Source organism: Corythoichthys intestinalis, chromosome 12 (genome assembly GCF_030265065.1).
Source record: "Corythoichthys intestinalis isolate RoL2023-P3 chromosome 12, ASM3026506v1, whole genome shotgun sequence".
Classification (NCBI taxonomy): domain Eukaryota; kingdom Metazoa; phylum Chordata; class Actinopteri; order Syngnathiformes; family Syngnathidae; genus Corythoichthys; species Corythoichthys intestinalis.
Window position 1 is genome coordinate 2416542 of NC_080406.1, and position 15459 is coordinate 2432000.

At 41.8% G+C, this 15459-nt stretch overlaps 1 protein-coding gene across 3 annotated transcripts in view; it reads right to left on the bottom strand.

The window, feature by feature from the left end:
* Positions 1 to 15459, bottom strand: part of usp9 (ubiquitin specific peptidase 9) — a 78786-nt gene that overhangs the window by 11966 nt on the left and 51361 nt on the right. For all 3 annotated transcript variants that reach the window (XM_057851714.1, XM_057851715.1, XM_057851713.1), the window contains exons 32-43: positions 14793 to 15013; positions 14537 to 14724; positions 14304 to 14477; positions 9618 to 9759; positions 8795 to 9551; positions 5062 to 5185; positions 4770 to 4995; positions 4562 to 4691; positions 4296 to 4481; positions 3699 to 3919; positions 736 to 824; positions 503 to 659 (exon numbers count right to left, since the gene is read on the bottom strand). In XM_057851714.1, the coding sequence (XP_057707697.1) occupies positions 503 to 659; positions 736 to 824; positions 3699 to 3919; positions 4296 to 4481; positions 4562 to 4691; positions 4770 to 4995; positions 5062 to 5185; positions 8795 to 9551; positions 9618 to 9759; positions 14304 to 14477; positions 14537 to 14724; positions 14793 to 15013 (2615 nt within the window). The remainder of the gene's footprint in view (positions 1 to 502; positions 660 to 735; positions 825 to 3698; positions 3920 to 4295; positions 4482 to 4561; positions 4692 to 4769; positions 4996 to 5061; positions 5186 to 8794; positions 9552 to 9617; positions 9760 to 14303; positions 14478 to 14536; positions 14725 to 14792; positions 15014 to 15459) is intronic.

A 15459-nucleotide genomic window follows, 5' to 3' on the forward strand; every position in this document is an offset into this window, starting at 1 on the left:
ATAAGGTACTGCTTACAAAGCTTTTTTTTCTTCATTAAAAACAATTGGAGACAATGGCGGACTAGACCACGGCGTCGTAAAAGTCGAACTCGCGTTAAGTCGAGTCCGTCGTAACCCGAGGACCACCTGTACACCAGAATCATCGAACTTCGACAGAAAAAAAAAAATAGAAATGAAAATCACCTGATCCTAGAGAATGACTGTCCTCTGGTGGATAAACACGTTTTCCACCATGAAACTAAACGTTTCTCTGCTTTTCTGTGGTCTATCGGTACCCAATGAAAACTAGGAGAGAGTTTGAAATCTGCACTTTCATTTTTTGACAGCAGCGATCTATCTGAAATAGTTATTTTTTACGGTGCTTTAAAGACGCCACTTGTTCTGATGTTAGAACACAGACGTGATCATAAGACTCGACAGCATATGTATAGATACAGGTTTAGTAGGCAAAATAATGACCGCTATTGGACGTACATGTCAAACAGGCAGTTGACATTTATACCTGGAGGATCTGGTAAGCCACAGAACAGTTGCTGAAGAGGGCCACCATGCACTTGATACACTGGTAGGCCCGTTTTTGATAGTGGTTCTTGGAACGCTGGATGGTGTCAAAGAGACCGTCCCTGTCGTCCGGAATTCCCTTCAGCACATTGTGGATCCTATACCATTGAAACAAGAACATTTCTATTATTTATGGCCATTTTGGTCAAGAGCTTGCATGCAATCTAGTCTGACCTGTGTGTCTGCCAGGAATCCTCAATGAGAAGGATCTGTAGCAGCAAGTCCAAGTGAGGCCTCAACTCATAGTTGTAGGAGTATGCCACCTGTGCAGAGGCAAGCAAAATCTTTTGGCCGAAACACTTGACTCTAAAGTTGAAGAATTTCAAATGCCAAATATGGAAAATCACACACATTGCTTGATTACAGATAAACTATATATCTTAGTAAGCTTTTGACAACTGACCATAAAAATGGAACATGTCGGCTTTAATTTGACATATTGCGCATCGAGCACGGAGTCGTAGCATTTTTGGACAACGTATTGTAAATGATAGACATTGTCATCAAACTTGAAAAATAAGATTTCCTATTCATTTCAATGAAATGAAACCATCCTCTACATTTGGGAGGGGTCTGTTGATCCCCGGTTTTTCTTGGAGAGGATCAATGCCATTATTTAACAACTCCTCTTCCTCCGAATCCATGTCCTCTTTCTGGAGACCTCATCAGACTTAGCATAATTTACTGCTTGTACTCGCCTCCTAAGGACTGGATGGTCTTCACCTGGTGTTCTACACCTTCTACCCCTGCCTTGTCACTGTAATGCCTTATTTCCAATATGATTTTGATCAAAACTGATTATTCCAGCTGGGAGAGGATATAAAACTTTGCGGATGCAAGATAGCAGCGATCCACTGACGTGAAATTGGCAAAACTCGTTTACTTACGATGTGACAGTGCTGCCATCTGGTGTTGAATGAAAAAGCTACTATTCGTCTATACATTTGTCGAAAATCACATCTTTATCACAAGTACAACAGACCAGAGAAATCAAGGGGATGCCGGCATTTGTACAGCGCAGATTGCATCGGGTTACGGATGCTCGCCACGCTGAAGTTAATGCTAATGCTCCGAGTTACATTTGTAGACCTTTACACATTATCTCTTACCAAGATATGAAAACAAACCACACCATGTGTTTCGAAACAAGCAAGCCCGGAGTGCACGAACATCAGTGCTTATACAGTGCCTTGCAAAAGTATTCGGCCCCCTTGATCCTTGCAACCTTTTGCCACATTTCAGGCTTCAAACAAAGATATAAAATTTTAATTTTTTGTCAAGAATCCACAACAAGTGGGACACAATCGTGAAGTGGAACAAAATTTATTGGATAATTTAAACTTTTTTTACAAATAAAAAACTGAAAAGTGGGGCGTGCAATATTATTCGGCCCCCTTGCGTTAATACTTTGTAGCGCCACCTTTCGCTCCAATTACAGCTGCAAGTCGCTTGGGGTATGTTTCTATCAGTTTTGCACATCGAGAGACTGACATTCTTGCCCATTCTTCCTTGCAAAACAGCTCGAGCTCAGTGAGGTTGGATGGAGAGTGTTTGTGAACAGCAGTCTTCATCTCTTTCCACAGATTCTCCATTGGATTCAGGTCTGGACTTTGACTTGGCCATTCTAACACCTGGATACGTTTATTATTGAACCATTCCATTGTAGATTTGGCTTTATGTTTTGGATCATTGTCCTGTTAGAAGATAAATCTCCGTCCCAGTTTCAGGTCTTGTGCAGATACCAACAGGTTTTCTTCCAGAATGTTCCTGTATTTGGCTACATCCATCTTCCCGTCAATTTTAACCATCTTCCCTGTCCCTGCTGAAGAAAAGCAGGCCCAAACCATGATGCTGCCACCACCATGTTTGACAGTGGGGATGGTGTGTTCAGGGTGATGAGCTGTGTTGCTTTTACGCCAAACATATCGTTTTGCATTGTGGCCAAAAAGTTCAATTTTGGTTTCATCTGACCAGAGCACCTTCTTCCACATGTTTGGTGTGTCTCCCAGGTGGCTTGTGGCAAACTTTAAACAAGACTTTTTATGGATATCTTTGAGAAATGGCTTTCTTCTTGCCACTCTTCCATAAAGGCCAGATTTGTGCAGTGTACGACTGATTGTTGTCCTGTGGACAGACTCTCCCACCTCAGCTGTAGATCTCTGCAGTTCATCCAGAGTGATCAAGGGCCTCTTGGCTGCATCTCTGATCAGTTTTCTCCTTGTTTGAGAAGAAAGTTTGGAAGGACGGCCGGGTCTTGGTAGATTTGCAGTGGTCTGATGCTCCTTCCATTTCAATATGATGGCTTGCACACTGCTCCTTGAGATGTTTAAAGCTTGGGAAATCTTTTTGTATCCAAATCCGGCTTTAAACTTCTCCACAACAGTATCTCGGACCTGCCTGGTGTGTTCCTTGGTTTTCATAATGCTCTCTGCACTTTAAACAGAACCCTGAGACTATCACAGAGCAGGTTCATTTATACGGAGACTTGATTACACACAGGTGGATTCTATTTATCATCATCGGTCATTTAGGACAACATTGGATCATTCAGAGATCCTCACTGAACTTCTGGAGTGAGTTTGCTGCACTGAAAGTAAAGGGGCCGAATAATATTGCACGCCCCACTTTTCAGTTTTTTATTTGTTAAAAAAAGTTTAAATTATCCAATAAATGTTGTTCCACTTCACGATTGTGTCCCACTTGTTGTTGATTCTTGACAAAAAAATTAAATTTCATATCTTTATGTTTGAAGCCTGAAATGTGGCGAAAGGTTGCAAGGTTCAAGGGGGCCGAATACTTTTGCAAGGCACTGTACATCTTCAGTAGCCAATGACTTAACAAACTGTCACCGGGGACGGTCAGGGTGGGGGGTGCAAGACATGTCACACGAGTGACGCCACCCAAATTACACATACAGTAAGAAAATGTCACACATTGTTACAACGGAAACTATGGCACATTTTGGTCTCTTCAGACAAAAACTCGCATTCTTCTTGTTTGGTTTTAGTCTCTCAAGACACTTTTTTATCTCGTCATGAGAAAAATTGTCCGTCGACCAAGTACTTTTGTTATCGTTTACGAAAACAATGCGTGCAATCAATGGGGAAATTCTGGAGGTGGCGATGATTAAGTTTTACCTGCCATAGTAGCTCACTGAGCACAGTGGAAGAAAACTGGGGGTTCTCCCAGCAGCTGAAGCGGAGGAGCTTCACCGTCTCCTCAGAGTTGCTGCAGTCCTCGATGATCTTCTTTACGTAGCTGGTCCTGACAAACAGGATCTCGGCCACTAGCTGCTGCACCAGCATTACCGGGGCTGTCAGATTGGTATCCCCATAGGGGTTAGGCAGAGGGGGGTTACCTGCGTAGAAGACGGGTGAGCAATTAATTGGGTGTGACGGAGAAAACCGCTCAGATTATTTTGTTTTTTCTCAAGAGGAGCCCTCAGCTTTGAGATCTGGCAACACAGCGCAGAAGCTCAAAGTGGCTGCTTTGTCAGTCACCGCATCCTGAGCAAGGATGATTCTCCTCATAAGGCCCTCGAATAAAGATGCCTAAATGTTTGCTTTTTTAGGCACTAGTTTGTGGACGAGAAACCACTCAATGTAACTTTCTAATTGGATGGTGAACTTGTCCTGCACCAAAGATTCTTGTTTTTATTTATATACCAGACCAAAAGAAAACTAACTATTGTGAAATCTTTCATGTCCAAATCCAGGCAAGTATTAGATACTCACCGTTGATGGAGGACTGCATACGTGAGGATACGTCACAGCAGCGGACTAACTGGGAGACCACCGTGTAGAGTTTGCCCAGTTCGGCGTACTGGTACTTAATGGGGGGACCGGGACCTTCGTCCAGCGCCACGAGCATGAATGTGGCGGGCACGGTCAGCTTCAGCAGTTGGGTCTTTTCTGCCAGGCCTATTCAGGAGAGAAGGAAGCGGCCATTTTGTATGAATGCAATCAAACGGGATTATAGCAGCAGACGAAATGAAGCTTACCCAAATTGGCATACATGACAAAGAGGTTGAAGTACTGCTGCAGGTGACGGCCGTGTTCCGAAACCTCTCGTCTGAGCAAATTGAGCACAGCTCTTAGAAGGTGGTCGCTGAGACTGAGGTTATCGCAACCCTAATCCAGATAAAATACCGCCAATTAATTCAAGTATCGTGCGGCTAATAAGTTATTTGCAGTCTTCCGAAGCCGAACCTGAGCGGAGGTTCCGGGCGAAGCGGTGGGGGAGGGGCAGGGGCCGTCTTGGAGCGAGAAGTGAGCGATGAAGACTATGAGCTTGGCGAAGGCCCCGCGCACCTCGGCGCTCGGGCATTCCAGCAGGTACTCAGAGAAGCGGTTGGGGTAAGCGAACAGGACGTTGTGTGCAAACCAGTAGCGTACATTCTTACTGTGTCTCAGCAGGATGCAAAGAGCGTCATACCTTTTCCCGGAGGAAGAGGAGTGTTTAGAAGAGAAGAAGGGGAGGAACGTTGTGGAGAGAGCTTACCAATCGCTGGCAGGACCTCTGACCACTTTCTTGGTGTGGAAGCCTGTGCTAAAAAGGAAGCGAGCAGCCAGCTGAGCACTTATCATAGCAATCTCCTCTGCCTCTGGCAGAAGATGGTCTTGTCCTGATAGAGAGAAAGGCTTATAAAACTTGTGTTCATTGGTTGAAAGCATTTTTAGAACAGAGCTTGAGAAAATTCAATTGAAGACGCTTTGGTCTTTTAACTCATTGGCACTAGACGTCCAATCCATTTTAGTGCTGTTACTCTTAAGAGTTGCAACAATTAATCAATTAACAACTATTTTAGTGACCAATTAATCTTTTAGGACTTTCCTCACCTTAAATTTGTCTAAAATCCTGAAATTATAACATACATATAACTATTCAGTTGTCAATATCCGATTTCTTCATTATATTTTTGTTAAAGGAAACCTCAGACTTCAAGACTTGTAGGCTCTAATAAGCCACAATTGTTCTCATACTAAAATATGTCTTTAGAAACACATAAAATATTGCCAAAGATTTAAAAATCTATCATATTCAGTACATGTTTTGACCTACGGAGGGTCCCATGTTTTATGCGCGCAATGGCCGCTCAAAGTGATGACGTACAGTATTTGGACTTGACAGGGAGAATAACTGTTAGCTAGCAAGCAAAGCTAGTATGACAACTGGCATAATTTTGTCACATTCTGCAGCTGGTCAGATTGTTTTGTTACAGAGATGTGGGATGAGTTCCTGACATCGTACCTGCATCCAATTCCAGCTCATCAGCAGTGTCTTTAAACCAATCTTAGGCAGGTTGCCAAGATACCGACTTGATGCCATTTAACAGTTTGTATATCTCTTCGTTGTTAGTTTTTTTTTTAATTTTCGCTTGTCTGCCTCTCACCACTGATTGCCCTCAAGGTTGTTTTTTTTTTTTTTTTTTTTTTTACCAATTGATCCCGACCAACTGTCACGGACCCTTTTTTTGTCTCCCTTTTCGCGATCACGTGTTTTTTGTGTGTTCAATAAACCCTTGGACGCAATCCCTCTGTTCTTGTCTGCTATTTGGGGCCCTACCCAAGAGATTTATTGGCTTTCATCTAAGGAGTTACTGATTGCAGCTAAGAGATCGATAAACAATACACATACTATTAATGTAGAAAAAAAATAACTGTCCTTGTGGGGGGTTACTTATGGTTACAAACAGCGTGCTCTTGAACACCCCCTGCCTCGAGCTAGAGTGCTGAGTCTGCAGCTGTCACTGTCACTAAACAAGCACTACCGGTCGGTGTATTGCAATTCCTTACTACGCAGCGAGATGTCCAAATAGGCATGTGCCAGTTACCGGTTTCAAGGTTTACCGTGGCATGAAAACATCACGGTTTCAAAACCACTAACATTACTAACAACACCACTAACACAAAGCTAATACCGTAGTACGGTATTAGCTTTTTTTTTATGTCCCAAAAATGCAGCAAGAGCTTAGAGCGACAGCGTCACTTTACACAAAATTTAAGGTAAGTAAATGTTGTCATGAACGTTTCCCACCAGCTACCAGAGTTAACTCCAGCGTGTTTAGTGTGTCTAGCAATGGGAAAACAAATACTATAACGTAAGCTTTTTAACGGGCAGATAATGTGGCTAGTTAGCATGCCAAGATGGCTACCGTTGCTACCATTAGGCTACTTTTGTAAAGTCTTCCGCCATAGTAAACGTCTGTTTAAAAAAAAAAAAAAAAAAAACATTTTCATAAAACAGCCTGTGGTGTTGTTTCTGGCGACTTTGTGATTTGAGAGAGGGTGGGTATTTATAATGTAAAGATAATACGAGCCACACACACGGACTTTTTATGTTCCAATGATAAAAGTGTTGAGCTGTGGGTTTAGGCTACCCTAAAGGACTGCATTTATTTTATTTAGAATATAAGTTATTTATTTAACTTAATGTCATACTTATGTTCCAATTTGCTAATTTGTTTTGAAAAAAAAAAAAAAGTTTTTTTTAACCCAGACATCTAAAAATTAGGGCTGTCAAAATTATCGCGTTAACGGGCGTTAATTGAGTTTTAAAAATTAATCAAGTTAAAATATTTGACGCAATTAACGCAGATGCCCCGCTCAGAGAGTTTTAAATGATAGTACACATTGAAACGCTCACTTGTTGTGTTTTATGGAGTTTTGCCGCCCTCTGCTGGCGCTTGGGTGCGACTGATTTTATAGGCATCCATGAGCATTGAGTAAGTAATTATTGACATCAACAATGGCGGGCTACTAATTTATTTTTTGATTGAAAATTTTACAAATTTTATTAAAACGAAAACATTAAGAGGGGTTTTAATATAAAATTTCTCTAACTTGTACAACATTTTTCTATTAAGAACTACAAGTCTTTCTATCCATGGATCGCTTTAACAGAATGTTAATAATGTTAATGCCATCTTGTTGATTTATTGTTATAATAAACAAATAGTCCTTATGTACCGTATGTTGAATGTATATATCCATCTTGTCTTATTTTTCCATTCCGACAATAATTTACAGAAAAATATGGCATATTTTATAGATGGTTTGAATTGCGATTAATTGCGATTAATTACGATTAATTAATTTTTAAGCTGTAATTAACATGATTAAAAATTTTAATCGTTTGACAGCCCTACTAAAAATAACACATTTTAGAGCTCTAATTGCAATACTGTGACACCATGGAACTGAGCTATTTTTGCTTAAGGTTATCATACGGTCAGAATCAGAAACCGGCACATGCCTACGTCAAACACATGCGCACAAAAGCGGTGAGTACGAAAAGCTTTTTAAGTTGAAAATGCTTGTAAAGAACTGCATGAATCCCAGAATTTCTATTGATATGAACGTAAAACCTTCAAGATTCTTGGTTAAAAGTTAAAAAAACAAACAAAAAAAAAGGGCATTTATCATTCGTTTGACGTAAATATTTCAAGCTAAATTTACGCTTTTTCCCCCCCATTTCAAAGTGCAAGCATGATGCCATTTTATCCTCGACCAAATCACTTGAGACTCCTGCCTGCTAGTATCCACTAAAACTTTCATCCTGTTTCCACCTAAATCCGGTGCTAGAACGCAGCGTGTGTTTGAGTTGATCCCAGTGAAAGCTGCCACGACGCTGGCCCAATACGATAAGCTGTGGGAACAAAATATTAAATGTGATGGTTCACTTATTTTCCCCCTTCTGTCATTGTTTGCATACTATCCTCATTAAAATATAAAAACCTATAAATGTTTGGGTGGTTTTAGTTAAAGCAGACAGTTTTTTCATCTGTGTGATTTTGACAAAGATTCAGATACTTTTTCATACCAGAGTAAAACTATTCAGTCTTATTTTTTCTGTTGAATGTTTAACCTAACAAGTTGAATAAATATTATGAAGCTTCAAAACGGTTCGTCGAGCATGTTTGGTTGTCAATAGGACATCAACATGACAAATTCAGTTAAAAATTTTGGGATTTTTCTGATGTCTTTTTTGGTCCAAAATGTTGATTATAATTGGTCCACTTTGGACACGAATGTTATGGTGTCCTGAAAAAAGGGACCCAACGAAGCCTTCGTGAAATTTTTTTTCCCCTTGAAATATAAAGGCAACATCAAAGGCATGCAAAATTGGACAAAACAGGTCCGGACCTTTCAGGTCATTTAGTATTGATTACGTGCCCACTCAGGGCTTCGGTTTAAAGAATCTGCTAGTGTTCTGATTGCGCACGCATACATACCTGGAGGAGGGTTTAAATAGACACTGTTACAGGTCAGAAGTTTCTTAATGAACTGGAAATATTCCAGGCTGTATTGCATTCGGTTGTGCATAAATTGGACGTTCTGCTTGCGGACGCTGCACTCGATGACGCCGGGCATCTTGACCAGATGCGGCTTAGCGGTGGAGATGGTCAACTCCGAGATGCACTTGACAAGCTCGCCGTCCTTGTCTAGGGAGTCCATACGCTCGTAGAAAAGGATGTAGGCGTTCCACCAGCGTTTCTGTCTGCGGTACGACATCCTTTTCATCATGTGATCGAACACCTCGCCCATGTATTCGCCGCCGAAGCACTGGTTCTTCATCTCCTCCTCGTCGTCCATCTTGCACTCCGTCACGTCGCCGTCGTCGAACTTGTACCAACGGTTCTTCTCGCCGTCGCCGCCGTTCCTTTGGATGATGTACGAGTAATAGTGTCCGCCGCTGGCCTGGCCCGAGTGGACCAGCACCCCCACCAAACGGTACTTGGAGCTGCCCACCGGCGTGGCTTCCGAGGGCTCGTTCTGCTGGATCATTTGGTTCTCCGGGTTGATGTCGTCGCCTTCCATCTTGGCCACGCCGGCGACCGTGTACGGCTCCATATCCAGCTCTCTGGGGAACTCGAAGTAGTCGTTGAACTTGATGGCGCATTCCCGCTCCCAGTCGTAGTCGAAGCGCTTCAGTTGGATGGCGAGAACCGGCGGAAGCTTCTTGATCAGGAGACGCTTGACTGTGTCGACCTAAAGATGTAAAATTGAGCATTTAAAACACAAACGAGTTTCTGAAAACAGTCTTTGCTATCTTACCTTCTTATTACACTTTTCACAGTGGTAGGCGTTGGCTCCCTCCAGTAGATCTCCTTTGACGTATTGCTCCATGGAGTCCAAAAGGTTCTGGTGATTTCTGATGTCTACATTAAGTGTTGTGAACGACTCCTCACACTCGTATCTTTGAAAAGAAGCATAAAACGGTTCATGGTTTCGGTTACAATAATCCAATTGATTCATTTCTGCTCTACAACTGTCGTCGTCGACAACCGTGACCGAAAATGTTTTATTTTAACCCTTTCTGGGAAAGTGAACTTACAAGACCTTTAATCATTTATACAAGCAAGTGAGATTTTGGTCATTTAAAAAAGCCAAAAGCTACATGAGGTAACTTTTCAGTTTTGGTCGATTTTAGTGAAGCTGGCGGACAAAAGCGGTAGTGTTTTGCCTTAAAGGGAACCAGGGACTTTAAGACTTGTAGGCTGTAATTAGCCACAATTGTTCCCTTTTACTGAATATGTCAATACAGGGAACCAGGGACTTTAAGACTTGTAGGCTGTAATTAGCCACAATTGTTCCCTTTTACTGAATATGTCAATACAAACTAGGGGTGCAATGGTTCAGTTAGCCCACGGTTCAGTTTGCCTTTTTTTTTTTTTTTTTAAACTGCCTTCATTTTGCTTTTAAAAAAATGAAATAAACACTTAAAATGTAAACATTTTCCACTGTTAAAATGCCTCTTAGCTCTTTGGCTAGTGTAGTGACTGACTACTAGAGGTGCGCGAAATTTCCGATTCTTAGATTATTCGCGATTTGGCCGTGGAAGATTCGAGAACGATTCACAAACATCCAAATTCCGATTATTGAAATATGTCAAGTAAAGCGGAAGTAAAACACACTCAGCGCGCCGCGCGGTCTTCGGGACGCAATGAGGAACGGAGCGAGAGTAGCTAAGCATCATGCTTGTCATTACCTGGCCCCTCGGGTAACCCTAACCCAACTCACGGGTCGAGCTCAACTCATGCCGCAAGATAAAAAACAACAACATACCTGACTGCTGCTGACAGCTGCTACAAAGTACGTCCAGATACTGGCACAGTAGATATCATATTTATATAGGACTAGATGCAATGTACAGAAAGCTAGATGCGGCCGTTAGTAAACAGCCGCCATCTTAAAGCAGTAGACTTCCCTGCAAGGCTGTGTAGCGAACCTTCCAAGCGAACCTAATTAACTTTTTATCTAAAATACTCCTAAATCGGTAAAATATTGACTTGAATCCATCTTTAAAATAGTTTTAAAACTTTCACATGTCAAAAGTAGACAAAAGGGAAATTACAGAATAACGGGAACAATTTTAACCACTTTAACGGTTGATTCACAACATTAAATTAATTGAATGTAGTTTAAAGCTGCTGATACAGAATGGGGATTTGAGTGTGTTACCGTAATTTCCCCGAATATAAGGCGCACCCGTGTATAATGCGCACCCCAAATTTACTTGTAAAATCTAGGGGAAATTATTTTACCCGTTTATAACGCGCACCCTAATTTTAGCACCAATAAATAGAAGAATACAAGAAAACAGCTCGTGTACAGATGCAGAAATGTCATTTTACTGACTGGTGAAACACAGCACAAGCATCGCACATTGGTAGTTCAAAACATTACCATAGCATAAACTTGACAATATTTATGGTAATAATATGATTTGATAACTTCTCCAACTTACCAGAATCCAGGAGAAAACAAAACAGATGTGACTTTTCTTTTCTTTTAAAGGCTGCTGTTAAACTTGCTCGTTTGAATAAATGTTTCTTCCATGGATTGATACGGTAAAATGAAAGTGAGAACGTAAGTCGGAAATCCCTGAGAGCTGTGACCACGACAGTAACAATAAGAACTATTGTTATTTGGGTTTGAGTTTCCCGAGGGACAGATATAGTTGACGGACACACACAGGAAGTCTGTTACGTTTGTTATGGTACGAGTTGCGGAGCTGCAATAAACGGTGACTCAAATGAGTTCAAGAAACTAAATTCTGTGCTTTATGAAGAGTGAAAAAAGCAGAATTTAACACAGACGAAATCATTCGGCCGATCAGAGTGAAGTATTACCGAAACAAAATGGTGACGTCACGTACCGTAATGGTCGGCAACGAGTCGCCGCATACGTTTCTTCAACACAGCGTGGCCGTGTCAATTTTAAAAAATCGGTTTATATATATATATATATTTCTGTATCCATCCATGTACCCGTTTATAATGCGCACCATGATTTTACTAATTGATTTTGGGGGGAAAAAGTGCGCGTTATATTCGGGAAATTACGGTATTTATTGTTTTTAACTGTTAACTTGATACTGAAATAGTCGTTTATTTCAGCCTGCGAGGCTTTTTTTTTTTTTTTAACAGTTTTTGTAACTAATGTACGAAACATTAAAAGCAGCTAATAGCGGGGGGGAGGGGGGTGTCCTCAATAATCGATTTATAATCGAATCGTAGCCTCTGAATCGTAATCGAATCGTTAGGTGCCCAAAGATTCCCACCTCTACTGACAACTGAAATACACACACAGTCGTAAAAAAGTTACTTGGCAAAGTAACTGGTGATACCTTTCAAAAAATAAATAAATAAATAAAAAATAAAACATAGTAACCTTTGCTATGTTTGGAGGTCATTTAATGTTGTGAATCCACCGTTAAAGTTGATAAAATTGCTCCCGTTTTTGCATTAGTTCCCTTCTGTCTACTTTGGACATGTGAACATTTTAAAACTGTTTCATCCTTTAAAGATAGACTCAAGTCAAGATTTTGCCGATTTAGGAGTATTTTAGATAAAAAGTTGCTTAGGTTCGCTCGGAAGGTTTACTACAACAGAGCCTTTCTGAGAAGTTTACTGCTCTAAAATGGCGGCTGTTTCTAACGCTACCGAGTCTGTCATTTCGCATGTAGTTCTATATGCATGATACATCTAGGCGTATATTGTATGTTGTCGGCTAAGTCAGGTAATGGCGCCACCTAGCCTAGCATCGCGTTTGCTACAGCCTCTAAACAAACACTCTTCCCTCTCCGAGTCTCAGACTTTTCTCGCGTCATTCAAGCAACGCATTGTCTCGTTGCAGAAACGGTGACCAAATCCGAACAGATGAAAAAAATAAAATAAAACGTAATGCATGAAAAACGTGCAGATTTGGAACGTAACGTACGGCGTACACATTTAAAAATGAGTGCTCACTTGTACAAATTACGACGAGACCGTACAACTTGACAGGTATGAATTATTATAGTGGACTGTCACAGTTACTGTAGGTAGTAGAACTCAGTAGCACGGGATGTCCAACTTCCAATTATCAGTGGTCAGGGCGAAACTATGTGCTTTAGCGAAATCATCTTCGATGGCTTTGCGTGCCATTTCATAAATGTCGGGGATTACGTTGTTGGAGAAATATGTCCGCGAGGGAACAATGTAACGCGGGTCAAGCCTTGCAAATAAATTAACGAAGCCCGCCGTGTGTTTTCACTGGTGTCATCTTCGGGGTTGTCCTACCCTGAGAAAGTAATATCTGTGGGTGATGCCGGCGGAGGTGCCGGAGTCATGTTATAAAAGTGTTGCCATTAGCATGGGGAAAAAGCGCTGAGCAATGTTTGCAGTTTTATTTTTTTCAATATTTTCTCTCCCTCCGCATTGTAGTCCACGGGGAAACCAAAATGTTGCCACACTGCAGGTTTGAAAGAAGCCGGTGCTTCCTCAAAATTCGGTCTCTCCACTCCTCCGCTCGCCATAGCTATTTGTTTTCTTTCTTGTTTCACTTTCACTTCGCTTGTAAGCGAGAGAGGGCGTTACGCGGCTTCTATTACACAGGTGCTTGACAGCGATCCGACATTTACTTGCGGGGCGGGAATTTCTCCACAGCGGTGCTTCACGTCACACACAGGCACACAGAGCTCGATCAATTCATTCCGCAAGCGTTCGGAATTCATTAATTGCAAAACCGAAAAGGCGCGGTTCATAAAGGTGTATTGAACCGTACAGGGCGAACCGTATGGTTCGGCTTTGAACCGCAAACCGTTGCGCCGCTAGTGTCAATAGGTCGCTACTTAGTTTAGTGACGTGTAAACATGGCATTGGAGCTAGCTATCTAGCAAAACTATAACGTTGACATTGATAGAAAGGTTTTAAAAAAGACCGTTGCTGTGAAATCACTCAAATATGACAGACTAATAAGTATTTCATCCAAAAGACCAAGACGAAAATTAAAAAGGCTGCCACAAACAACACTGCAATACAAGTCACACTGAGTGAGTACAAAATATCACTATAAAATGTGTTTTTCTTTCTGTTTGATTCTGATTCAGTACACGACCTTTATATAAAAATGGGCTACAGAAATTCATTTTTACATTTTTTTTTGCTGTTGGTGTGCGTTGGTATTTTTTCTAATAACAAAAATGTGCCGCGGCTCAAAAAAGGTTGAAAAACACTGCAGTAGAGTGTTTTTAAGTCAAACACTCCGGGCGACCACTCGCCTGTGCAGCACCCAACGCGTGCCAGCGCCGTTTCACCAAGCCTCTGCTTGGCAAAAACACTTTTCTAACACACTTAAGACTTGCTGCTAACCGCTTTTACGTTTCTGGTGCCGATTTGATAGGCCTAACACTCCTAGCTTTATGTTCGTGCTTGTACAAGCACAAGTAGTCAACGTGAGGTTTGACAAACTACTCACCTGTGAGGGCATCCCTGACAGATCTTCTGGTCGGCAAAAGAGCCTCCCAGCACCTTGCTGAGCATCGCGGGATGGCCCAATGCCTTCAGTGCTTCATCCAAACTATCCACCAAAGAATTGAAAAACTCTAAAGCATCATGCTGCTCTCTTAAATTTACTGGTTCGCCCCATAACCTGCAAGTATAAGGACCTTAGTAACTCGGACAAATCCGACACAATCTTTCGCAACATACCTGAATTGTTTCCAAAAGCCCCTCGGAACATAGTACTGAAGCCTAGAAGCGGCCAAATGGCCGAAGATGACCTGCAAATGACACAGTACTCCGATGTTGTACTCTTTCCGGTCTTCTGCTTTACTGGCGGGCTTATCCTCAAACTGGTGGTGGTAGCTGAACACCTCGTCGCGAGGATCGACGTTGGTCTGTCGGAAGGGAAGCGAAAGGTGAGCGCTCCCGGCAAAATCCCAGCGATTAAATCGGTCGTCAATACTTCGTTTTCTTGCTTCTCGTCGCCCGACATGTCGTCGTCCACGTCGGTGCCCGTGCCCTCGATGGCCAGAATGCCGTTACGAATGGGAGGGATCATGTACAGCTGCTGGATGACGGAGTTCATGTAACACGTGGCGCCGGCGTTTTTCAGGCCCACAAAGCCTTTATTGGGCCGCGGGCCGACCGGAGGAAGGTACTCCCATTCTGTCAGCGTTTCGCAGGCTGGAATGAGACGAGAAAGCTGAAATCCTCCTTTTAAGACACCCAAAATGATGCTCCGGTTTTTACTGGGTCATGGTAAAAGCAGCCACAATGCTCTTTAGAATGAAGTTTTCATATAGATATTCTACTGGAAGGAGAAATTCAGTTTCTTAAATCATTACTAATATATACAGTGCTGGGCAAAAGTATTGCCCCCCTGCAATTCTGTCAGATAATGCTCAACTTCTCCCAGAAAATTATTGCAATCGACGAGCAGAGGTAAGCAAACTCACTTTTTTTTTTTTTAGGCTGGAAAAAGTTTCTTTTGATATTGCATGACAAAGTTAATTTTGATGCAATAGAAGTGTGTGTTTGTGTATATAATAATAAAATGTGCATATCAGATCAAAGTCGTACGTGAACTGTGTATCCAAGGCAGGAATTTATAATTGTGGTGATCTTTCTAT